We start from the raw sequence: 27,042 nt of genomic DNA on the forward strand, positions 1-27,042 counted from the left end.
TGAGAAGTTTATTACTAAGAAGTCCTAGGGGAGGTATATGGTGTGCCTCCAGGGGCCATACAGGAAGGTCAAGGCAGGGTGCAGGCAGAGGAAGCAACAGGACTTGGGGCTCATGCCTTTATTAGGGTTCATGTGTGGAGCACTTTGGGGTTACCAGGCTAAGGCTGGACTGGTCAATTCAAACCAGAAACACTGGGATTTTGTCAAACTTCCCAAGGGTCTTATCTAAGGCTCACACAAGGGGAAAGCCCTGGGAGGTAGAGGAAGACTTTACCGTGGTCACTGGCACAGTCATGTAGGGAACTTACATTTATCTGTGACTCTATGGGCTGCTATCTTGGGCATGCACTTGCATGGGGGGCTAATTTCAGTTTAATACCCCGATAGGCTGCATGGCCTACACAAAATGGATGCTGAGGCAGCAGTACCATGGAGTAGTTCCGCTAACCTCTTGACATTCTGACTTTTCCAAAATGTCATGAAATTTGCACCATATAGTATATAGACTTGCAGTTTTGTTTCAGCAGTATTTTTAAAAATTTTACCTTTATTAAAATGTAATTTACACAAATCAAAAAAATATATAATTTACACAAATCAAATTTATCCATTTTGAGTGCACAGTTTTATGAATTTTGGCAATTACACACAATTATGTAACCTCCACTACAATCAAGATATAAAATCATTTCATCAACCAAAAAGTTCTTTGCATCCCTTTGCTATTAGTCATTCTTCCTTGACCCCAGGTTCTAGTAAAAAACTGATATGCTTTCTATCACTATAGATTTGCCTTTCTATAATTATAGAGTGTGTATTTAGTTGGAAATTACCCTTGTATAAACATTTTATTCCTTTGTATTGTTTAGTAGTATTCCATGGAATGGATGTACAATAATTTGTTTATCCAGTCACCAGTTGATGGATTTTTGGGCTGTTTACAGTTTGGGGCAATTGTTAATAAATCCACTATAGATGTTAACCTACAGGTTTTTGTGTAAGTGTTCTCAGTTATCTCGTGGAATATCTATGTGTGAGACAGCTAGGTCCTACAGTAAGTGTATGTTTACCTTTGTAAGAAACTGCCAGACTACCAAAATGGTTGTACAATTTTGCATTTCCATTAGTAATATATTAGAGTCCTAGTTTCTCTCATTGCCAACAGTACTTGATATTGTCAATTTTGTTGTTTTGATTTTAGCTATTATAAGAGATATGAGTGGTAATTTGTTGCCTTTAATTTGACTTTCCCTAAAGACTAATGATGTTAACCATTTTTTCATGTGCTTATTTTGCATCCATATATTTTCTTTAGTGAACTGTCTGTTCAAACCTTCGCCCATTTCTTAATTTGGTTTTTATTGAGTTTTGAGAAGTCTTTATATATTTTCCTTACAAGTTTTTTTCTCAGATGTGTGTTGCAAACATTTTCTCCCACATTATGTCTTGTTTTTTCATTTTCCTAACAGTCTTCCAAAGAACAGATGTTTATAATTTTAGCCAAATACAATAATTTTTTTTCACAAATGGACATGTTTTTGATGTTATATTTAAGAAATCCTTGTCTAACCCAGATAATGAGGATTTTCTCCTTTGATTTCTTCTATAGGTTTTATAAATTTAAGTTTTACTTTAGGCCTATGGTTCATTTTGAGTTAACTTTTTATAAGTTTAAAGGTATGAGCTGATGTTTACATTTTGCATTTGGATGTCTAATAGTTCCAGCGCCATTTATTAAACAGTGTATCCTTCCTTCATTGAATTACCATTGAACCTTTGTCACAATCAATTGATTCTGTTTTGTACACATATTTCTAGGTTCTCTATTCTGCTCCATTCACCTATGTGTCTGTTTGTTCATCGGTTCACACTGCCTTGATCACTAAATCTTTTTTTGTAACCTTAAATCAGTGCAAGTCTTCCAACTTTGTTTTTCTCTTCAAAAATTGTTTTGGCTATTCTAGTGCCTTTGCCTTCGCATATAAATTCTAGAATCTCCTTTTTAAAAAAAATCCTGCAAGAAATCCTTCTGGGATTTTGATTGTGATTGCATTGCATTTATGTATCAGTTTGGGGAGAATTGACATTATAATCCTGTTGAGTCTTATAATTCATGACCACTGTACATCTCTTTATTATTCAGGTCTAATTTGATTTCTTTTGTTAGGGTTTTGTAATATTCTATGTGTGTTTTGTATATATTTTATCAGACTTATACCTAAGCAATTTTATAGTTTTTTAATACTATATAATTGCATAGCTTTTTATTCTTATTTCTAGTTGTTCATTGTTAGTACAGATCTTCTTTGACTTACGATGGGGTTATGTCCCAATAAATCCATTGTAAGCTGAAAATATCATAAGTAAAAATATGTATTTAATATACCTAACCTGCTGAACATCATAGCTTAGCCTAGCCTACCTTAAATGTGCTCAGAACACTTATATTAGCCTACAGTTGGGCAAAATCATCTAACATGAAGCCTATTTTATAATAAAGTGTTGAATATCTCATGTAATTTTTTGAAACTGTACTGAAAGTAAAAAACAAAATGGTTGTATGGGTACAAAATGTTTGTAAGTATGTTGGTTGTTTACCCTTGTGATCGAGCGGTTGACTGGGAGTTGCGGCTCACTGCTGCTGCCCAGCATCACGAGAGAGTACCGTGCCATTTATCCCTAGCCTGGGAAAAGATCAAAATTCAGTATTTGAAGTACAGTTTCTACTGAATGCGTATTGCTTTCATGCCATTGTAAAGTTGAAAAATCGTAAGTCAAACCATTGTAAGTTGGGGAAATGCAATAGATTTTTGTAACTTTAATATGTATTCTGCAAACTTGCTGAATTCATTTAATATTTGTATTAGTTTTGGGGATTAACAATCATTCTGTCCACAAATAGACATCGTTTTATTTCTTCTTTCCAATTCTTTCCAGATCTTTTTCTTGCTTTATTGCAGTGGAAAAGAGCTTCATTGTGGTATTGAGGAGAAGTGGTGAAAGCAGACATCCTTGCCTTGTTTCCAATCTTAAAGGGAAAATATTTCATCTTTTATTAAGTATTATGTTAGCTAAAGGTTTATCAAGAAGCTCTTTAGTTAGAGAAGCTCCTTTGTATATCTGTTCTACTGAGGGTTTTTTTTTTTTTAAATCAAGTATTAGTGTTGAATTTTTTCAAATACTTTTTATGCATTTGTTGGGATGATTCTTTGGTAGTTCACTTTCAGTCTTTAAACTTGGTAAATTACGAGGATTAATTTTGCATGTTGAACCAGGTTTGCATTTCTGAGATAAAACTATACTTAGTATTGATTTATTATCCTTTTTATACATTGTTGAGTTCAATTTGCTAATATTTATTGAGGATTTTTGCTTCTATATTAATGAAAGGTATTTCTCTTTAGATGTCTTTTTCTTATTATGTCTTTGTCTAGTTTTGTTATCAGAGTAGTGCTGATCTCATAAAATAAATGTTAATAAAAGTGTTATCTCCTTTTCTATTTTCTAAAAGAGGATATGTAGGATTGATATTATTTCTTACTTATAAATGTAGAATTTTCCAGTGAAGCCATCTGGGCCTATAGTTGATTATATATAGTTGATTGCAGTTGATTTGTTTTGTTGTTTTTGTTGTGTTGTTTGAAGGTTTTAAACAAGAAATCTAATTTGTTTAATAGTTATAGTAGTATTTAGGTTATCTATTTCTTCTTAAGAGAGCTATGATATTTTGTGCATTTCAGTGAATTTGTCCATTCTAGGATATTGAATTTATGGATTAAACTTAAATATTATACTTACCAATGATTAAGAAAATAATACTTAAAGATTGTATAATATTAAAATATAATATGGATAGTGTTGACCTATTTAATCTTTTTTTCAGTCTCCTTTGCCCATTATTTTTTTCTGCCTAGTGCCCTGTGGGGTAAAGGGCATGCTGAAGACCAGAGTTGAAAGGATTTCTAAAACTTACCAGAAAAACTCCTGTGATTATGTTATCTAACATCCCATAATTTTCAACTCTATTTTCTACTACATCAAATAACCATATGATTACTTCATGATTTTTTTTTTATTGCAAAGTCATGACCCCTCAATTTGAGTTTTAAAATTTTATGTTTTATTATAATGAAACCTAAGTTCTATGTTGCCATTGTTTTTCATGTAGTTTAAAACTGGAAATTATCCATATAGGAGCAAAAACATCAGAGCAATTGTGGGGACCTACTAAATCATCTTTAAAAGCACTTTCTTCTGGAAAGCACCTTACTCACTGCATTCTGGTCCATTAGTCTAGTCTAGGTTTAATGGAGAGAAGAGAACAGAGAATTAACCTTCAAAGTATCCAAAATCAGATGTGTATAGAAAATATTCTTTGTTTGAAATTTTTATTGTTTTAGTTGTTTCCTTAGCAACTATTATATTAATGCCTTTTTGAATGCAGATGGTTATATTACTTATTTAGTAGGAGTACATATGTATGAAAAATTGACATTTGAATAGTACCACATGCCCTAACTAAGACCGTTGGCTACACTTGCTACTTTGAGGTTTTAGACATAAACCTGGTTTCTGAAGTTTTAGAGGTAGGACTGAATGATGTAGTTGGTCTAGTGAACATCACTCTATAAAGGGAAGCTCCCTTTTGGTCACTTAAATTATAGAGGAAAAACTAGATTGTGAAGAAAATTGTAATTTATAGAAAGTGGTGTTACAAGCATAAATTGCATATAGACTTCTATATTAGCCATTGCTCTTGCAGTTTTATATCTTGAATTAAAACCTGAGACTCTTCAAGAAACCTCATAAGTATGCTAATACTATAATGAAGAACAGGTAGCATTACAAATGCAAAGTTTTGTCTTTTCATTTTAAAGGTTTGGTTTCATTTTTTAACACATAACAATACTGTTTTTGAAAAAATAATATCCTTTAACTTAAAGAAAATGTACTCTCTGGACATGTAGATTGAAAGCTCTATGTATTTTAACTGACATAATCTTGATGTAAAAGTAATTGTTTTCCTGTACAGCTTGACCTTTAGTAAAATGAAACTGTTTTAAGACTTTCTATTTAGAACATTAAGGTATACGTCTCCAGTAGTTACTGCAATTCATCCACTAAACACATATAAGTAAAAATGCTAGGTTCTTTGCTAGTTGCTAGGAACGTATAGCTCAACATTGTAATGCCTGACTTCAAATATCTTGAAATCAAATGGAAAGGGAAGATGGCTATGCTAATTATCACAGGGTACTGTGATTAATTGGTGGTGGGAAAGTGTAGAACTTAAGAACTAGATTCAGAATGCATTGATTTCCATTTTAGCTCCACTGCTTGTTGCCTGGGTAATCTATAAACCTTTAATTCCTCATCTATAAGATGAATATAATGACATTACCTATTTTATGGGGTTATTCTGAGGATTAAATAAATTAGTGTATGAAAAGCACTTAGCACAGCGCCTGGGCAATAGTAAGCACTTTAATAAATGTTAGCTCTTTTCAGTAGTACTGTGGTGAAAGTGTATGGTAGGGGCAACAGGCAAACAACTGAGGGCCAAAAAACAGGATCTAGAACTGCCAGGAAGTGAATCATTTTGATAGACGTTACCCCAGAGAAGAAGGTGTTAGGGCAGGAGGGAACGGTTTATGCCCAACAAGGCACAGAGGTTGATAATGTATGCAGCAAGATCAGACTGCAGTGTCAATGCTCTGCGTAGAGAGAGAAGCAAGGGCCAAATTTTGAAGATCGTTATTGCTATGTCAAGGAAGTTGGAGTCCAAGCTAAAAGTGGTGGAAAAACACTGAGGAAATTTAAGCGGGGGAATGAAGAATTTTGATGAGGGGAATTATGGGAAACTCCTTCAGTTTTAAAAAAAGAGCATTTTGTCAGTTGGGTAAAGAATGACCAGAAAGATTCAAAGGTTATGAGGTTGAAGACAGGGAGACCAGTTAAGTTTTTGCATTAAACCAGGAGGAAAGTGATGAGTGCCTTCATTAAGGCATTTATTTGCTCTAAAAAGAATTAAACCCATTAAATTTTTATAGACAATATTCAAGGATTCATAATCAGAGTAATTTGTGTAGTATTTATGCAGAATTGGCCAGTATATTTGTTCCTCTTAGGTTTTATTGTCTTTTAAAAATCATCCATTTTCCATTTAACGGTATTTTTAAAAAATATTTATCAGGAATGATACAAATTATATTATCAATAAGCACTGTATTAATTATCTATAGGAAATTTATGTTTACCTTGAATAGATTATCATAGTTGATCTTATTCAGTAATAGTTAATTTAAGCCCCAGTCTGCTTTATTTTTAAAAATGAATAGATAAAGACCTAATACGATTTTGAATTGCTTGCCTGAAACATAGCCCAGTTGTCTTTGAGATGTGACTAGATGACTAACTTCCATTACTTAACTCTGCTTTTATGTCATCATTTTGAAGGACTATAATCCAAATAGTGGTTTGAAGAACCTCTCTTTTACTTTCAGTTTGTTAGATGAATTTGATCATTTTAGCACATCCCTTCATATTTTCACTTTTTTATATCTCAGTGTTATATCAGAGTTTATGGCAATCTGACATTTTGCACAAACACACCAATTTGTCCTTCATAATAAGAACATTTTTTTCTCTCTTACAAAATCTGACATTTTATGGTAAATATCAAGCTATTAATCTACTTCTCTATTCCAAGCACACTTAATGCAACTTTTTCATAAATTCAAAATGTTTATCATTATGTTAATGAAAAATATAGCACATCTTTAAATCAGGCTTTAGATTTTGGACGTGTTTTCAATATGAATTTGCGTTTAAGCTCAAATGGACAAAATATCACTGTTGCTGTAGTTTCGGCTCACTCTGATTTTCAGCATGCTAGTTTATCGGTTATTTGGGGCACTTTAAAAACATGGGGAAAATGAGGATATTATGAAGCTTTAATTGGTTTCCTGATTTTGATTAATTTTCTTTAAATGATATTGGATAACTTGAATAAAATCATTAAAGAAAAGAGAATTTCAAAAGTGCATTTTTCTGGCTAAAGTTTTAAAACTAACTTTAAATTCGACTTAAGTAAACTTTGCATATTTTTCACGGGGATGTAAAGAGTCATGTTATAGCCATAGCACCAGCCAATAGAAATCTTTCTAATTAGACAATTAGAGATTTTAGAGTCAGAAATGTCCCGTATCCTCTAGAGATACACTCTCAGGGAAACTATGAATATAGGGTTGTTTTTGTTGTTATCGATTTGTCTCACTGTTTTCTAAATAAAATTAGCTAAATGATCAAGTGATCACTCTTTTAAAGCAATCTCATTTTTTTCCCCCATTGGTTAAAAAATAATGTTTCAGGTAATACCTTCTGTTTTGGACAGGAAGATTGTAGTCTGAACTAAGTCACCTTCTGAAAGAAATTCCAAGAAGCCAACATAGTTAAAAATGTTTATCATTGAAATTAAGAAATTGAGGTAAAAATACATATTAAGAAACCATTTCTGATACCTTGATTTCAAATTATTTACATTGTAGGTAAAATTATAAATGGTAGATATTATAAAATTTTTTCTGTGCTTATAAACAAAGAAAAACATTTTATACAGAAATGCATATTTTTCATAACATCTGAACTCTACAATATATGTAAATTTTATAGGGGAAAATAGTATTTTATGATCTGAAATTAGAAGGCACTTATAGTCTATGTGATTATTGATTTATAAAAGAAATTCAAATAAATAAATAATTTTTTAATGTTTCTCAGAATAACATCTGTACCTCCTTCCTTTCATGGCTCTTAATAAGGATATATGAAGTCCTAAGAATACTCTTGTGCTGAATTTTGCTATTGTTATTCATTTATTCAGCAAGTTTTTATTAAATGCTTACTATGTACTATGTGCCAAATACTGTTCTAGGTACTGGAATAGTGCCGTGGACATTATGAACAAGGCTACTATTCTCAAGGAGTTTACGTTTTAGTGGGGAAAGATATTTTAACCAATGATCAACCAATAAATCAGATAATTTCAGACTGAAGTATAAAAGAAGTAGGTTTACACAAGAATATAGAATAAGGGAGAGGGCAGCTACTTTATATGTGTCTTAGAGAAGTGTGATATTTGAGGTGAGCTCTAGATGATAGTGAGCCAGCCACATGAAGACCAGTTGCCCGGTATCACTTAGAATGCTCTCCCTTTGTCTATACTTACTCCTGTCTCTGTAGGTCTTTCAGTTTCATTGGAAGGGGCCTGGAGTTGCTGGATGCTCTTCCTAGAGAGAGAAATGCTGAGAAAATAGTCAGATACATTTGCAACTAATGCTAGTATCATTTCTTCCTGCTACCCCTGCTTTTTTCTCCTGTCTGTTCTCAGTACTTCTGCATGTTTTTAGTTATCAAGGAGTGATTTCTTGTCCCACATATGTTAATATAGAAAATAGGATACTTTTAATGGTTTTTTTTCCCATTAGAATTACCAAGTTCTAAAACACTATATAATTTATAATTGTTATTACTGTTTCTGTCTACCCTGCCACAACCACTAAGAATCTTTTTTTCACTGATATATCCAAGAACCTGACATGGTGCCCAGAATATAATAGATATTCAGTGAAATATTTGATGGATGAATACCTTGACACTCCAGAGAGAGAATATTGAGAGGGAATCTGATTGAGTTAGTGCTCGCTTGGTCTTGTTCACCAGTGCAACCAAATCTCCTTGTGTCTGCCTTCCATTTTTATGCCTGTGCCTGACAATGAACTGTCTGACACAGTATGTTCCGTAGGCTATCTCCTGTGGAACTTCCTATAGAAAGTCTCAGGTGGAGAAACATTTAAAAAGACTTGCACAACACATTGTACTGCTGACTTTCCATTTGAACAACCAATATCAAATGCTGTTTAGCTTGAGTCCCCAGAATCCAGACGGTATGCTAAGTATAGAGACTGCTTGTGCCATCTACATTTACTCTTGAGTACAATTATATTAACAGATTAGTTACAGATAGATAATATAATTAAAGTTTTAGAATGTTTTAGTGCTTTAGTTCATGATTGTAACTTGTAGATCCTTCACTTGACTGCTTTATTTACTCAGATATTCTTTGGGAAAATGCAGGACATTGTAAATATTTTCATTTGGGTCTATGTTTTGCTTACTTGCCTCAAAACATGACTTTTTTTTCCAAGTTACTTAGCTATATGGACCCAGAAAGGGCAAGCAAACCATAATAAAATTCTGCAGTACCAGCTTGAATCATGTAGTTTGCCAGTCTAAATTGATTTTAACACTGTTGGCTATTCCCACTGTTTATGCATAACTTATCTTGAAGGAATGCAAAACCCTTTATAGGTTAAAGAATCAGAGTGATGGTAATGATTTGCATTGACAGTATGCAAAGAAATTAGTGGCAAGACCCATATTTGAATATAGATGTATTTTTTCCTCCCCCCAAAATGTATCACTTGGTTTTTAAAGATGTCTTGGCTCTGTTCCTCTCCCCAGTTGGAACTTTTTTCCTTTGTTTCCATTTTCTCGCTCTGCTCAATTTTGATTTCACTTCCAACAGTTTTTCCTCAATATGGAGCCTGTCCTGGAATAGAGATTTGACTGGTTGCTTTTGAAAATTCATGTGGCCCAAGCTGTTCTAGCTCCTTTTGGAACTTCTCAAGGACCCTTTGCACTCATATGCTCTTGGACTAGGCAGACCACTTACATTTTTACCTTCTGTATTCAGTGGCCTGCCTGGTTCCATTGAAGGCCTTTTGGATTTTCCTGTAGATTCCGTCTTCTTACTCCCTCGCAGATCCTGGTACCATATGTGTCTGGTGTTGTGATTTATCCGTACCTGTTCATGTTTCGGCATTCAAGAGGAGGATAATTTTTCATTGAACTTTGTTGAAATTGTTTTCTACGTATTTTCTTTCTGCAGTTTACTTGCCATAGGTAGGTAGGTAGATAGATAGATAGATATTGAGTTTTTTTTTTAATGTGGAAAATCAGGGATATTTTAAAACTATGCTACCACTGCCACTGTCCACCTAGAACTCGGCCTCACAGATTATATTTCTTAATTTCCAAATAGTTAACTTGTTTTGATTATATCCAAAATTATAGCTTTAATTTTGATTTTAATCAGATAATATAGTACATAAAATCACTACCATTCAGAATTTTTAAGTAGTTTCTCTGCATAATGTACACTGTCTACTTTTCTAAATGCTCTGTGGATTTAACAAAAGATTTGTTTTCCTATTTTACATGCTCCTGATTCTTTCTGCTCTGTTTTCAACAGACCTTTTTGGAAGTTCAGTCTGTAGTTGCTGTCTGTACTGCCTCACATTACATACTCGTCTTATGTTCTCTGTTTAGATGAACATTCCCACCCCTTCACTGAAAGTGCATTTGTTTTTTACCCACAAAGTTGATGTTGGCAATTTTAATGGTCATAGTCCCATCCTCATCTTTCTCAACCAACAAAACCAGCCACTACTTTCCTCTTGCAAGATTCCTTTTCCTTGGCATCCTTGACACAGTATTCTCCTGGTTTCCTCCTACTTAATTGTTCACTTTTTTGTTGTTGTTGTTAGCTCTAATAATGAGGTGGCCCTGAACATCCTCTTAGAAGTTTTAAATGAGTCATATCCAATGTTCACCAAGCCTTCTCACCTTTCACTCTAAATTATGAGCCCATCAACTTGGTTTTGCCTCCATGGCGACTACTCTTGTGCAAACTACTATCATATCATAACTAGAAAAATCCAATATCCTTCTTTCTAATGTCCCTGCTTTCCTCTATCATCTCTTTCCCACCCAGCAGCCAGAATGATATTTTTCTTGAGAGTTAGATCATGTCATTACATGGCTCAGGTCTTATAATATGTTCCAAACTCTTTATCATGCCAAGGACCTAGGTGAATTAACCCCCGCTTGTCACTCTGAACTTATTTTTAACTTCTCTGCCCCTAGCTCACAATACTCCAGCTCTTGTGACTTCAGTTTCTCAAACATCTCTAGCCTAAGTGTACTATTCCCGAAGCCTGGAATCCTCCACTGACAGATCTTTGTGTGGCTTTACCATTCTTATTATTTGTATGTCCAGCTCATATATCATGTCTTCAGTGAGGCTGCCCCTAACTGCCTAATCTCAACTAGCTACATATCCTTCCACTGCATCACATCACCTTGTTTTTCTTCAGAACACTTACCATTGTCGAAAATTATGATAATCCACTTATGAGTCTACCTGGTTATTTTTTGCCTCCTGCTATTGGGATGCAAACTCCAAGAGACCAGGGACTTTGTCTTATTTACAAGGTTGTCACCAGCTCCTAGAACAGAGCTTGCTTAAGCAATATTTCTTTGAATATTTCTTCATGATTTGAATGACTGAATAAATTAATTTTTGTCTGCTTGATCAGATAGGTTATTAAAGAGATATACATATTAAAATTTATTCTGTAATTATGTTATCTAATTCTCCTTATAAGTCCAGACATTGTGTTTTCACTTATTTGGCCTGTGTTTTTGGTGCATATAGGTTTATTATTTTTATTCATTATTTGTGCCTTATACATTTTATTTGACCAGGTTTTGATTTTGAATTTCACTTTGCTATTGATATTATCCTTCATGCCTTCATTGTTGTTGTCTTTAAGAGCCAATTTTTTTTTTTCACAATCCTTTATATTTTGGATATAAGTGTGTCACTGCTATAGATGTGCTTTCTATAAAAAACATAAAGCTAAATTATGCTTTTTAATGTGCTATGGAAATCTCTCTCTTTTGATGAGGATTCAGTCTGTTCACATTTAGTGCAATTGCTTCTATATACTTTATCTTATTCCTTTATTTTTAAATTTATTTTATGTTACATGTATTATTTATTTATTTTTTTCTTTTCTCTTTTCCATACATTTGCTAATTATTGAAGTCCTTTTTCTTCTTTTTCATTTAGATATTTCTCAACACGGTCTAAGTTTACCTTCCTATTCCAATTTATCTTAAACCAATTTCATTGATTATGATTTCAAAATAATTATCCTTTTGAAGATTATCCAGTTCTCAATTGCTGTATTCAGAATCATCTTTCCATGGTTTTAAGATACTGTTGACAATATTGTTTGATAAGCTCTGTTTCTAAGATACTCTCATGAACAGTACCTGGAGAGAAAATTCATCTGTATCTTCTCTATTTTAAAAGATGTTTTTTCTTAAATCTTTTAAAACATTTTCACCTAGAACCAATCTCCTACAGCAATTGTCTTTCCTCAGTGTCTGTATAAATGCTCGGTAATTCTTCAAATGCTTAGAAGCTTTTTGGAAATGAATGTTATTATATTTAAGCTTTCATGTATATACCAAAAATTTAACCATTTTCTGGACTGGCTGTAATTCTTTATTTTATATAAGAAACAGTATTTCTTATTTTAGAATGCCATTTCAATTCCTTGCCCTGAAAGCTGGGATAATTGTGAGACTCATTTCCTTTCTTTTCCGTCACTCATGGATTATATCCTCCTCTGCGTTTTGTCTAATGTCTGAATATGGTTTTTCCATACATTTTATATAGTTTTCTAGTTCTGTGAGACAAGAGAGAAATCTCATCCTTGTTAGTCCATTTTCACTGGAAGTGGAAATTGTATTACATGTTTTTGAAAATTTTTCATAAAAGATTATTAAAGGAGAAGATTTCAAGAACTTAATTGTTTAGCTTCAGCTGTCTGGGAAAATTCACTTATGTTGACCATCTCCTTTATACATGATGTAAAAGTATAATATTTACTGTATTATACTTATACTATATACCAGATATTATGGCAATAATTTTATTTCTATTAATTGAGTTAGTCTTTTCTCTAACACTATGAGGTAGATGCTCTTATTATTGCCATTCACATATGGGACAAAAATAGGTTAAATAGTTTTCTAAAATATTTACATCTAGTAAGTGAAAAAGTTGGATTTTCTCTATTTCTCTATCTAAATAGATATTCTCTATTCAGATGCTGCATTATTGACTAGTACACTATATAATACTTCTTCAAGAAACATGTTACAGTATGATCTCTATAATGTTAACAAAAGTGGAGAACAATTTTAGCTTATTGATTTATTTCTCCTCTCAAAATTCATTAACATGAAAATATAAACTGAGGTGGTGTATTTTATTCTTGCAGGGGTTTATAACAAAATAGTTGTATGCAGCTTCCCTAGACAAGAATATACAAGAAAAACTAGTTCCTTCAGTTTCCTTAATACAGTTGAAATTAAGTTTTTTGGCACACAAGCAATTATCAATTGTATTGATAGAAAAATGTGATAATTATTAGATGAAGAAACTCATTTGCATGTTTTAGTTAGACACATTTAATATGTCATAGGATTTCACATGAAAGTCTTAGCATGCATTACTGAAGTAATTTTATAATAGTTTTCTTTTTTTTTCACATCTTTATTGGAGCATAATTGCTTTACAATGTTGTGTTAGTTTCTGCTGTACAACAAAGTGAATCAGCTGTATGTATACATATATCCCCGTATCCTCTCCCTTTTGAGCCTCCCTCCCACCCTCCTTATCCCACCCCTCTAGGTCGTCCAGAGCATGGAGTTGATCTCCCTGTGCTATGCAACAGCTTCCCACTAGCCATCCACTTTACATTTGGTAGTGTATACATGTCGGTGCTACTCTCTCACTTCATCCCAGCTTCCCTCCCCGCCCCCCCCACCCGTGTCCTCAAGTCCGTTCTCTACGTCTGCGTCTTTATGCCTGCCCTGCCACTAGGTTCATCAGTACCGTTTTTTTAGATTCCATATATGATAGTTTTCTTAAGCCATTTAATGTTATAGCCTGTGCAAAGGTCATCAGTAGTTGGTTATATTAGGTGTTCTCAATGAAATTTTGATTCCAGCACATATGATTTATAATATGGTGATCCAAATTTCTTGATGATTTAAAAGTATTGTATTTATAAATGCCATGAAACATCACCACTTTGAAGAAGAGCATAGATTCAGTAAGTTTCAAACTTTCTTTTATTTTGATTTTTCAGATTGCATTCTCACAACATAATACAATCATGGATCTTGTGCAGTTTTTTGTCACCTTCTTCAGGTAATTTGCTTTTACTGACTTTGAATTTGTTAAACCTATATTCTGATGTATGTTCTATAAATCTGTTAGGTAATTTACCAGTTCTTTACCCTTAAATATGATACAGTGTGTCTTGAATAGTTTTATATACTTAAATATATACCACAGAGCAGAAGAAACATACTTGACATATACTTTTGCAAGTTTATTTTGCTGTAGTACTATTTAATAGCTAATTGATTCAGTGGAAAGAGGACGATAACCCTGTGTTCCCCTGTCATATAAGTAATTAAAGCCTGTTTTAATTAATAAAATTAACAGTGCATTCACTGTATTGATTAGGTCCATCTCCTAGCATTAAAATCCATATCAATTCAGTTATTTCTTGGATTTCTTAGGCAATTATTATATGTGCTTAGCAATGTGATGAAATCTGTAGGGGATGAGAAAAAGTATGTATTTTCTGCCTTCACAGAGCTTATAATCTGGAAGTACTAAATATGACTTAGGATATAGCATAATTTCCTAGAATATTAGTTATTTGAGATATTAACAGTAGGTTCATTAAAAAGTGTTCCATAATTAAATACATTTGGAAAATGCTGTGTATACTGAAGTTAAATAGGGCTTTTTGGGTTTTTTTTTTTTTTTTTTTAATTTATTTATTTATTTATTTATGGCTGTGTTGGGTCTTCGTTTCTGTGCGAGGGCTTTCTCTAGTTGTGGCAAGCGGGGGCCACTCTTCATCACGGTGCGCGGGCCTCTCACTATCGCGGCCTCTCTTGTTGTGGAGCACAGGCTCCAGACGCGCAGGCTCAGTAGTTGTGGCTCACGGGCCTAGTTGCTCCGCGGCATGTGGGGTCTTCCCAGACCAGGGCTCGAACCTGTGTCCCCTGCATTGGCAGGCAGATTCTCAACCACTGCGCCACCAGGGAAGCCCCTTTTGGTTTGTTTTTAACTGACATTACTTCTCAGAGTTTTTTTTTTTCCTCACAGTTTTTAATATGTTAATTTGCAGTGTATCTTTCTAAAAGAGAGGGCGGAGTTTGTAGCATTTCTCAAAACCTAAAAGCTCTCTTCATAGAACATCTATTTTCATTTCCATGGGATGTAAATAAAGAAACACTGGGCAAGGAGAAGCAGCTGAATTTTAGTGGTAGAATATCTGTGTGATGGCACCTGAGATCATCTGGATTAGAAAGAATGTTATTTTTGTTAACATGATTATGATGTGTACCGCTTATACTGGTCCACTAGGTGCCTTTGTGTAAATTAGACAATTGTGCCTCCTTCTGGCAGGCATAGCCCCACATCACAGCACGCAACTTTACAGTGCATGTAATGTTGACCTTCACTCACCAAGTTGTCTGGGCTGCGTTGAACAGCGAAGAACCTGTTAAACCAAATCCTTGACACAGATGATATGCCAAGCACTTTCCTCAACACCAAAGTAACCATTATTGGTTATCTTATAACGACACCATACAATACTTGAATTCCTAATACCTTATCCACAGGAGTTAGCAAACATTTTCTGTAAAGAGCCAGTTAGTAAATATTTCAAGATTTGTGGGGTATAAGGTCTCTGTTGCATCTAAACAACTCTGCTGTTGTGGTGCTAAAGCAGCCTCAGCCAGTATGAAAACAAATGGGAGTGGCTATGTTCCAATAAACCTTTATTATAAAAACAGCTGCTAGGCTGAATTCTGCCTGTGGACATAATTTGCCCAACCCCTGATCTAACTTATGCCTGAATGCCTTTAATGACAGGAAACACACCATCTCTTGAGATACCATTTTCTATCTTCAGATAACTAATTGTTCTTTATAATTGCGATGAAATCTGCCTCCCTGTAATAGCTCTTCTCATTTACCCATATGGGCCCATACATAGCAAGTCTAATCTCTCTCATCTCCATTTGCAGCCCTCTAGTTTTCTACACTCTTTTCTCCAATTTACACATTCTCTGTTCGTTTATTCACTTCTTGTTGTCAAAATCCTTGCCATGTTGGTCACTTTGCTCTGAAAGCAATCATGTTTGTCTTTGTCCCTTAAAAAGTATTAATTTCCAGAATTTAATGCTAAATCATATATATCACTAACATGTGCAAAGTCTATTCATACTTTAAATTTGTCCCTTAAAAATGAAATTTGAGGAAACAACTTTTTTTTTTAATTCATTTATTTTTTTGGCTGTGTTGGGTCTTCGTTGCTGCGCACGGGCTTTCTCTCTAGTTGGGGCAAGCAGGGGCTACTTTTCGCTGCGGTGTGTGGGCTGCTCATTGCGGTGGTTTCTCTTGTTGTGGAGCACAGGCTCTAGGTGCGCGGGCTTCAGTAGTTGTGGCACGTGGGCTCAGTAGTTGTGGCTCTCGGGCTCTAGAGCGCAGGCTCAGTAGTTGTGGTGCACGGGCTTAGTTGCTCTGCGGCATATGGGATCTTCCCACACCAGGGCTCGAACCCGTGTTCCCTGCATTGGCAGGTGGATTCTTAACCACTGCACCACCAGGGAAGTTCCGAGGAAACATCTTAAATATACTTAACGTTCTCTGATTTTGTACTACTGAATATTAAGGGATATTAAGCCTATTAATTAGGTTGCAATGTTTTTGGAAAAGTGTGAGAAGTTGTAATTGAATGAGCCTTATTTAATGCATAAAAATAAAAGTTTTTGACAGAATAATGTGGATGTTAATATGCTAAAAAGTTTAGTTTTGTGTAAAAATTCACAAAGCTGAATATATATGTAAATTATTTAAATGTTTAGGGTTTTATTTTAAGCTTTTGAATTTGTGTGCATGTTTAAGTTCAATAACTCTTTTATTAAGTAAAAGAAAGCTAGTGTTAATGTGTACCATGTCTTAGAGATGATCCTATTTATTATGTTGTCATCATGGACAAAGTAATATAAAATATTCTAAGCATTGTGTGAGATAAAGTATATTTAATGGGTTTTTTATCATTTAAATTTTTCTCAGTATTAAAATGTAAATTAGACAGTTTTCTAATTGTCTCATTGTTAAGAAAAAAACATGCACAAATACTTTTAAGTTTATTATTTTTTTAAATAAAGCCACTGTTAAATTTTAAAAGAGAGTTTTAGACAGGTCGGCATTTATGGACATCCTTCAATCAGGCCACTATTACTGCTATTGCTGTTTCTGAGTTATTGAAGTAGCATAGGTGAATGTGTCAGCCTTTCAGTTTAGCCATGGTTTGATGGAGGCCAGTTCATAAACTTTGTGTCAGTTTTTTACTTTTATATTGGGCATAGTTCTGGTGGTAAACATAATTGAGTCAGTACTAGGAAGATCACTTATAGGCATAGCCTGGCTCTGATCTTAGCTTTCTGTGCCATCTTAAGTAGGTCACCTAGCATCTTTAAATCTCAGTCCTTTCATATCTAGAATTAAAGGATGTTGTTGTTAGAGTGTGTACTATAATATAGTGAATGATTAGAAAACTGAAAGGAATTATTTTAAAAATAAATACTTTTTTCTGGTATGTAAAATGGAAAAGTAAGTCTGTGTGAATCTGAATTTTAAAAGAATAAGCCTGGTAAATTAAATGGAGATATATCAGGGACCACTACCCCTATACCATTTAGATTTTTAATGGGGGTTCTAATTTTCACTGTCCCACTGGAATTACATAATGTTTTTGATTTACCATCTTGACCAGATGGCAGGTATTTTCAGAGGTTGCCACTTGGTCTTTCCCACTATGATAGATCTTACCCCACAGGTCAGGGATGCAATGTAGGGGGTTACTCTAATCACCTTGTACATAAGTTCTAATTATACACTTGAGAAGTTAGGGAAATTATCACTGGGTGGATGCATAGACACAGTTGCCCACTATGATCCAGAATTTAGCCAGAATTTCTTACCTGGACCCTGGAGATACCTCAAGTCTAACAAGGGTTCATGATGGTATTTTAGTCCTTGAGTATCTCTGTGGTCTCTAACCCTGTGTCTTATAGTAATCAAAATATCTACTTACTCCTCTTACACTGTGTACATACCTGTGTATATACCCAAATATACACAGGGCTCTTTGTAAAGGAATCATACACAGGTCCCTTTGGGGATCATTTTATACACTTTCCAAGATGTTTCAAAATGTCTTTTCTTCTATGGACTCAGCCACCTATTCAGTGGGTTCTGGATTTGTAAATTAACTCATCTGGGAACTGAGCAGAGGATCATGAGTTTCTCTTGGCAACAACGCTCAGCGTTTGTTCCTCCATTCCTTCTTACAACAAAAGTAAATGTTAAATAGCACTGTTGTTGGCTGCCCATCTATTTTGCCTCTCGAGATAGATACATCCATTATTAATCATCCCACAGCTCGTTGTGGGCCAACACCCTTGGCTGCTCCTCCAGTCTTGTTGAACTTTATCCTCATTGTAGACCCTGGATTCTGTCAGTTAAGCACTGACCCTTGATCTCTTTTACTTTGGGGCCCCATCACTTAACGCCTCCCTTTGTCACTGCCTCTCCTGTTGTCAGCTCTGGTCTGCAGAAGAAAGCCACCAGTGAACTTCTTAGTGAAGCTGGTGCCCCTTTCACCAGCAAATTTCTCATGGCCTTGGTGACTGGTACGTCCCATAGAAAGTAATCTACCGGCCTTACATAATATATCCATTCCGGTACATTCCCTCCTGTCAGCTTTTTTATTCTTTTCTCTTCCATCTTCTAGGGCAACTCAGGCATTTCCATTTCACCTTGCCTTGGCCAGTGCTTTTTTCCAGGCTTATAAGAATCACTTCCTCATCAAGTTTTGCCCCATCCCCTGGAGTCCTCCATAGGGTATTATATCACCTGGTCCTGAGACTGTGCACCAAAATTCATGAATTCTTGTTTATCCAGGCTTACATTCCATCCCCCTTGATCAAATACCACCAAAATCCAGTTCCTGACATGATCTCCTGGCTGCTGCCAGTACATGCTAGCCAATTCTTGCAGCTTTTTCAAGTATATAATCTTTTCCCTTTCTTTTCAGGCCAAGATGCATTATTCTGTCATTAAATTCAGTTATTAGTCTAGCGATCAGGAGAGGAGGTGGTGGCAGCCTTTAGGGGGGCGACCCTGTTGTCTCTATTACTAGAAATGGGAGTTGTAGAACCAACATCCTCAGAAACATCTATGTAGATAGTGCATTCTAGGTATTCCTATCCCATATTTCAAGAGCTCCAGTTTTCCAACAGTGGCCGTTGTCTTTGCATAAGAGGACTGCTTTGGCTGAGCAGTCCATCATCTCTGGAGCTCTGCAGTTCTAACAATTAGATCGTCAGTCTACTGCTCATTCATATTGGCTCCTCCACTGTCAGAGGTAAGGGCCTGATTTAAAGCTATAAAAGAGACTCTCTAGCTCGTATATTTAGCCTGTAATGGTTATTAGTGGCCTTCAGTCTCTCATTATCCCTCTGTAGGGTCAATACAAACATAGCAGTAGTCAGCCAACTCCACTCTCTTTTGAAAGCATTTTCCCCAGGTCACCACTGGTGAAATATTTAGCAATTGAAGCCTTCTTCCAGGGACTCTCTGTCTTTCATCTAGCAACATGGATGGTTTCTTTTTAGCCTGCCAAGTAGTGAGTGAGCCAGTTTCAAATCCCCATTTTACCTCCTGATTGCTCAGACCACAAGTCCTCAGAGAAGTAGACCAAAATGGCGTTGGCCATGCAGTAAACGGATTAGGGGGAACTCCTGTGACGGAAAGAGCAAGGGATAATGTGAGAGATCTTTTAGACCACAGTGCCAATCTGACCTTCGTGAAGTAGAGCAGGAAGAAAGGAAAGTTGAATGAAAGAGCCTGAAAGTTTGACAAGACCAGTGGCGAGTCCTTGAGCCAAACTCTGTATCCTAAAAGAGGAGTTATGCATTTCTCAGGATCAGGCCTTCCTTACTGTCACCGCCATGCTCAGTCATTGACTGAGAACAGCTCTCAGGAAGTGTGGCCTCAGTGTGAATACAGTGATAGATTGCCTTAATATTTATCCACTTTAATATTATGTTTTTAAGTGCAAACAAGTTAGAATTTTCAATTTTTCTTATGAGTTGTTGTGGTTTTCCCTTCAATTTGTTTATTGTAGTAAAATACAAATAATATAAAATTTGCCATCTTAACCATTTTTAAGTGAACAATTCAGTGATGTTAAGTACATTTACATTATTGTGCAGCTATTTACACTATCCATCTCCAGAACTCTTTTTATCTTGCAGAACTGCAACTCTATACACATTAAACAGTAACTCCCTATCTCCTCTTCCCCAGCCACTGACAACCACCATTCCTCTTTCTGTCTGCATGATCTTTACTACTCTAGGTATCTTATATAAGTGATATCATAATGTTTGTCCTTTTGTGACTGGCTTATTTCACTTAGCATGATGTTCTCAAAGCTCATCCATGTTGTGATATATGTCAGAATTTCTCTACTTTTAAGGCTGAGTAATATTCCATTGTATGTATATACCACAGTTTGTTTATCCATTCATCTGTTTATGGACACTTGAGTTGCTTCCATGTTTTAGCTATTGTAAGTAATGCTTCTATGAACATGAGTGTACAAATATGTATTCAAGATTTTACTTTCACTTCTTTTGGATATATTCCCAGAAGAGAAATTCCTAGGTCATATGGTAATTCTATTTTTAATTTTTTGAAGAACCTCCATACTGTTTTCCATAGCAGTTGTACCTTTTGCATTCTCACCAGCAGTGCACAAGGATTCCAGTTTTTCCATATTCTCACCAACACTTGTAATTTTCTTTTTCTTTCTTTCTTTTCTTTATCCATTCTTTTTTTTTTTTTTTGATTGTAACCATCCCAGAGGGTGCAACTTTGTATCTCATTGTGGTTTTGATGTGCATTTCTTTAACGATTAGTGCTGATAAGCACTTTTTCACGTGCTTATTTGCCATTCATATATCTTCTTTGTAGAAATGTCTAAGTCTTTTGTCCATTTTTATGCCAGTATCACACTGTCTCGATTACTGTAGCTTTGTAGTAAATTTTGAAATCAAGAAGTGTGGGTCCTCCATCTTTGCTCTTTTTCAAGATGTTTTGGGCTACTTGAGGTCCCTTGAGGTACTAAAATTCATATGGATATGGAAGTAATCATGTGAGTTTTTCCCCTTCTTTTTGTTAATATGGAGTGTTACATTTCCATATGTTAGACCATCCTTGCATTCCAGGAATAAATCCTACTTGGTCATAGTATATAATTTTTTTAATAATAATTTCCCCTTTTCTGCATCATTGTTCATAAAGGATATTAGTACTTTTCTTTTCTTGTGTCTTTGTCTGACTTTGGTATCAGGATAATGCTGGCCACATAGGATGACTTAGGGATTGTTTTCTACTCTTTAATGTTTGGAACAATTTGAGAAGGACTGGTATTAGTTCTTCTTGAAATGTTTAGTGGAATTAATCAGTGAAGCCATCAGGTCCCAGGCTTTTCTTTGTCAGGAGATTTTTGATTACTGATTCAATCTCCTTACTAGTCATAGTTCTATTCAGTCCTTCTATGTTTTCATGATTCGGTCTTGGTAGGTTTTGTGTTTCTAGGAATTTGTCCATTTCATCTAGGTTATACAATTTGTGTACAGTTGTTCATAGTACGCTCTAATAAATCCCTTTTATTATCATAGGATCAGTAGTAATATCTATACTATATTTATTTTTATTTATTTTTAGTAAGTTGAATCTTCTCTCTTTCTTTTCCTTAGTAAATCTAGCCAAAGGTTTGCCAATTTTGTTGATTGGTTTGAAGAACCAACCGTTGGTTTTGTTGATTTTTCTCTATTATTTTACTATTTTCTATTTCATTTATCTGTTTTAATCTTTATTACAATATTTCCTTCTTTCTGCTAACTTTGGGTTTAGTTCTTTTTCTAGTTCCTTAAGTTTAAAGTTAGGTTGTTGATTTGAGATCTTTCTTGTTTTTCAATGTAAACATTTATAGTTAAACATTTCCTCCTTAGCACTGCTTTTACTGCATCCCATCAGTTTTATTATGTTCTGTTTTCATTTTCATTTGTCGCTAAGTACTTTCTAATTTCCCTTGTGATTTCTTCTATGAGCTGTTGGTTGTTCAAGAGTATGTTGTTTCATTTCCCCAAATTTGTGAGTTTTCCAGGTTTTCTTCTGTTATTGATTTCTGACTTTGTTCTGCTGTAGTTAAAGGAGATACTTTTCATGATATATTTTTTAAAATTTATTGAGAAAATTTGTGACCTAAAATATGGTATATCCTGGACAATATCTCATGTGCAATTGAGAAGAATGTGTATCCTGTTGTTGGGAATAGTGTTTTACATATGTCCTTTGAATGTAGTTGGTTTATTGTGTTGTTCGAATCCTCTGTTTCCTTACTTACGTTTGTCTGGTGTTTCTATCCATTATTAAGAGTGGAGTTGAATTGTTGTTTTAACCATTTTGAATTCTCTATGTCTTTATTGAAATTTTTGTCTTAATTTATAACTCGTCTTATATAAACTTAGATATAGTATCATATAGAATTTCCATGGTAAATCTATTTTCATTACTTTCAATATTTTTTATTTTACTAGATTTTAAATGTGTTTCATGTACACCACAAATATCTGGACATTGTTTATCCTGTTGTACTAATCTGAAAATCTCTGACTTTTAAAGAAACAGAGTTAGTGAATTTCTATTTATTGCAATTATTGTTGTATTTTAATTTTTTTCTCCACCTTTTCACTTTTTAAAATGCTTTCTCGAGCAATATTTTTTTCTTCTCCCCTGCTTTCTGTTAAATTGAATGCCCTTTTAATATTCTTTAGTTGTTTTTCCTTTTAGCAGTTTAGGAATATACATTTCATATTTTTTCTTTAATGAATGTCCTTAAATTTTAACATGTATATTTTTCCTAACCAGTAATAATGTTAATCGGTGTCTTTTTTTACTCCTGAATCATATAAGAACACTAGAAAATTTGAAACTTTCAATTTTACATACAATTGTCTAATTTTAAATTCATTTTCTAATTTCTAATTTTATTTTTTAAAATAGCCTTATTGAGATATAATTCATATACAGTGCAATTCACCCGTTTAAAGTGCACAATTCAGTGGCTCTGCAGCCATTATCACAGTCAATTTTAGAACATTTTCATCACCCCAAAAAGAAACTGTGTACCCATTTGCAGTCACTTCCCATCCCTCTCCCACACCCTAAGTTTTAGACAATCACTAATCTAGTTCCTGTATATAGATTTTCCTATTCTGAACATTTTCATATACTAATTAAAGTCATACAGTATTTGTTCTTTTGTGACAAGCTTCTATCACTTATCACAGTGTTTACAGGGTTTATCCATGATGTTGTATGTATCAGTATATCATTGCTTTTTATTGCTAAATACCATTCCGTTGTATGGATATGACACATTTTATTTCTCCTTTTTCAGTAATGGGCATTTGGGTTTTTTCCTCTTTTTGGCTCATATCAATTATGCCACTATGAACATTTGTGTCCATGTTTTTGTGTGGTGATACGTTTTTATTTCTCTAGAGTATATACCTAGGAGTGGCATTGATGGGTCATATAGTAACTCTAGATTTAACATTGTGAGAAACTGGCAAACTATTTTCCAAAGAAGATGCACCATTTTACATTCTCACCAGGAATGTATGAGGGTTCCAATTTCTCCATATTCTCAGTAACACTTCTTTTTATCTCTTTTTTATTATAGCCATCTTAGTGCATATAAAGTGCCAAAAGAGATGATGATGCTATCTTGGAGGATCCAGAAAGGATTTTAATTAATTAGAGGAATTTAAAGAATAGAAAAAGCGAGAAAAATTAGGAGTTAAGCAATTAAAAAACAAGAATAATCAAAGATGACCCTATAGAAGTGAGCATGTGAGTGGGAAGAATAATGCAAAATAAACACTGTGATCAAGATTTTGGGAAATGAAACAATGATGTTGTCCATGAAGATATTTCAAAAGAGAAAAAGGAAGGATGTAACTCCCTACAGGGAGAGAAGTAAACCGAAATCATTAGTAACAGAATGTCTACATCAAAGTGGCATATCCCAGAAGGAGTATGTGGTATAAAATTTTTTTTTTTAAATGGTACAAGAACGAAGAACTCTGGGAAGAATGAAAAATAGAAGTCCTCCTTTTCAAAAGTGAGATTATGATAATGAATATGTTAATAGAAATGAGGCCTTAAGATACAGATTTCTCTAAGTAGAAACCATAAATTACATCTTATTATACTGGAGGTTTCTTCAGGAATTCTCTCCCTGGCTTTGCTATAGAAGAAAACAGATATTTAGATCCCAACTCTTCTTTTAAACCAAAATATCAAATATAGCTCGAGTAAAATAGTAATTGCCCAAAGTTTATTGCAACTTAGCTAAACCAGTGCTCCATGTCTAGTTTTCAGTGCTGAGGTTTGGAACACTGTAGACTGAAACTTAGTTCTTTCACTAAAATATTGCCTAATACTTCAAAATCAACATGTCCTAAATTAAACTTGCTATCTTGGCAAACAGCTCTTTTTTCCAGTATTCTCTAGCTCAGTTACGGTTACCACTATTAACCTAACTTCAATACCTGGGAATTAACTAAATATGTTTCTCTTTCCTTGATCCGCTACATGAACCCTGATTCTTCCTTCTGCCTATCAATCTATTGTATTCAAAACAACCAAAGTGATTTTTTAACATAAACTGAGTTATGAGAATCCATTGTTTAAAAGCTTCCTTTCACATTTATAATATAATTCAGACTAGACTTACAAGTTCCTCTGAAACCAGGCCTAATTATCTGCCTCCTCTCATATTATTCTCCACAAATTTATTATATTGCAGTCGCTTTTTCTTCGGAGGTATTTGGTTTATTTCTTGTTTGGTTTTGTTTTCTCTTTCATTCCTTTGTAAAGTGTTTTAAAATTTATGTGCAGTAAAATTCCATTTGGGGGGATACAGCCATATGAATTCTAAAATATGTATAGTTTCTTTTTTTTTTAATTTTTATTGGAGTATAGTTGATTTATAATGCTGGGTTAGTTTCTGCTGTACAGCAAAGTAAATCAGTTATACATATACGTATATCCACTCTTTTTTAGATTCTTTTCCCATATAGGTCATTACAGAGTATTGAATAGAGTTCCCTGTGCTATACAATAGGTCCTTATTAGTTATCTATTTTATATATAGTAATGTGTATATGTCAATCCCAACCTCCTAGTTTATCCCTCTCCCCCTTCCTCCCCAGTAACCGTAAGTTTGGTTTCTACATCTGTGACTCTTTATGCTTTGTAAATTAGTTCATTTGTACCTTTTTTTAGATTCCACATATAAATGATATCATATGATATTTGTCTTTCTCTGATTTACTTCACTTAGTGTGATAATCTCTAGGTCCATCCATGTTGCTGCAAATGGCATTATTTCATTCTTTTTATGGCTAAGTAATATTCCATTGTATATATGTACCACATCTTCTTTATCCATTCCTCTGTTGATGGACACTTAGGTTGCTTCCATGTCCTGGCTATTGTAAATAGAGCTGCAATGAACATTTTGGTACATGACTCTTTTTGAATTATGCTTTTCTCAGGGTATATGCCCAGTAGTTGGGTTGCTGGGTCATATGGTAGTTCTATTTCTAGTTTTTTAAGGAACCTCCATACTGTTCTCCATAGTGGCTGTATCAATTTACATTCCCACCAATAGTGCAAGAGGGTTCCCTTTTCTCCACACCCTCTCCAGCATTTATTGTTTGTAGATTTTCTGATGATGGCCATTCTGACTGGTGTGAGGTGATATCTCATTGTAGTTTTGATTTGCATTTCTCTAATGATTAATGATGTTGAGCATTCTTTCATGTGTTTGTTGGCAATCTGTATATCTTCTTTGGAGAAATGTCTATTTAGGTTTTCTGCCTATTTTAGGATTGGGTTGTTTGTTATTTTGATATTGAGCTGCATGAGTTGCTTGTATGTTTTGGAGATTAATCCTTTGTCAGTTGCTTCATTTGCAAATATTTTCTCCCATTCTGAGGGTTGTCTTTTCGTCTTGTTTATGTTTTCCTTTGCTGTGCAAAAGGTTTTAAGTTTCATTAGGTCCCATTTGTTTATTTTTCTTTTTATTTCCATTTCTCTAGGAGGTGGGTCAAAAAGGATCTTGCTGTGATTTATGTCATAGAGTGTTCTGCCTATGTTTTCCTCTAAGAGTTTGATGGTATCTGGCCTTACATTTAGGTCTTTAATCCATTTTGAGTTTATTTTTGTGTATGGTGTTAGGGAGTGTTCTAATTTCATTCTTTTACATGTAGCTGTCCAGTTTCCCCAGCACCACTTATTGAAAAGGCTGTCTTTTCTCCACTGTATATTCTTGCCTCCTTTATCAAAGATAAGGTGACCATATGTGCGTGGGTTTATCTCTGGGCTTTCTATCCTGTTCCATTGATCTATATTTCTGTTTTTGTGCCAGTACCATACTGTCTTGATTACTGTAGCTTTGTAATATAGTCTGAAGCCAGGGAGCCTGATTCCTCCAGCTCCGTGTTTCTTTCTCAAGATTGCTTTGACTATTCAGGGTCTTTTGTGTTTCCGTACAAATTGTGAAATATTTTGTTCTAGTTCTGTGAAAAATGCCAGTGGTAGTTTGATAGGGATTGCATTGAATCTGTAGATTGCTTTGGGTAGTAGAATCATTTTCACAATGTTGATTCTTCCAATCTAAGAACATGGTATATCTCTCCATCTACTTGTATCATCTTTAATTTCTTTCATCAGTGTCTTATAATTTTCTGCATACAGGTCTTTTGTCTCCTTAGGTAGGTTTATTCCTAGATATTTTATTCTTTTTGTTGCAGTGGTAAATGGGAGTGTTTTCTTAATTTCACTTTCAGATTTTTTCATCATTAGTGTATAGGAATGCAAGA

The 27,042-nt window shown here is 34.3% G+C and overlaps 1 protein-coding gene across 5 annotated transcripts in view; it reads left to right on the top strand.

The window, feature by feature from the left end:
• Nucleotides 1-27,042, top strand: part of ATRNL1 (attractin like 1) — a 705,133-nt gene that overhangs the window by 274,651 nt on the left and 403,440 nt on the right. For 4 of the 5 annotated variants that reach the window (XM_082407777.1, XM_082407776.1, XM_082407779.1 and 1 more), the window contains one exon: nt 14,070-14,131. The exons of the other annotated variant lie outside the window; for it this stretch is intronic. In XM_082407777.1, the coding sequence (XP_082263903.1) occupies nt 14,070-14,131 (62 nt within the window). The remainder of the gene's footprint in view (nt 1-14,069; nt 14,132-27,042) is intronic. 5 annotated transcript variants of the gene reach the window in all.

Source organism: Balaenoptera borealis (genome assembly GCF_965194805.1).
Source record: "Balaenoptera borealis genome assembly, chromosome: 10".
Taxonomy (NCBI): domain Eukaryota; kingdom Metazoa; phylum Chordata; class Mammalia; order Artiodactyla; family Balaenopteridae; genus Balaenoptera; species Balaenoptera borealis.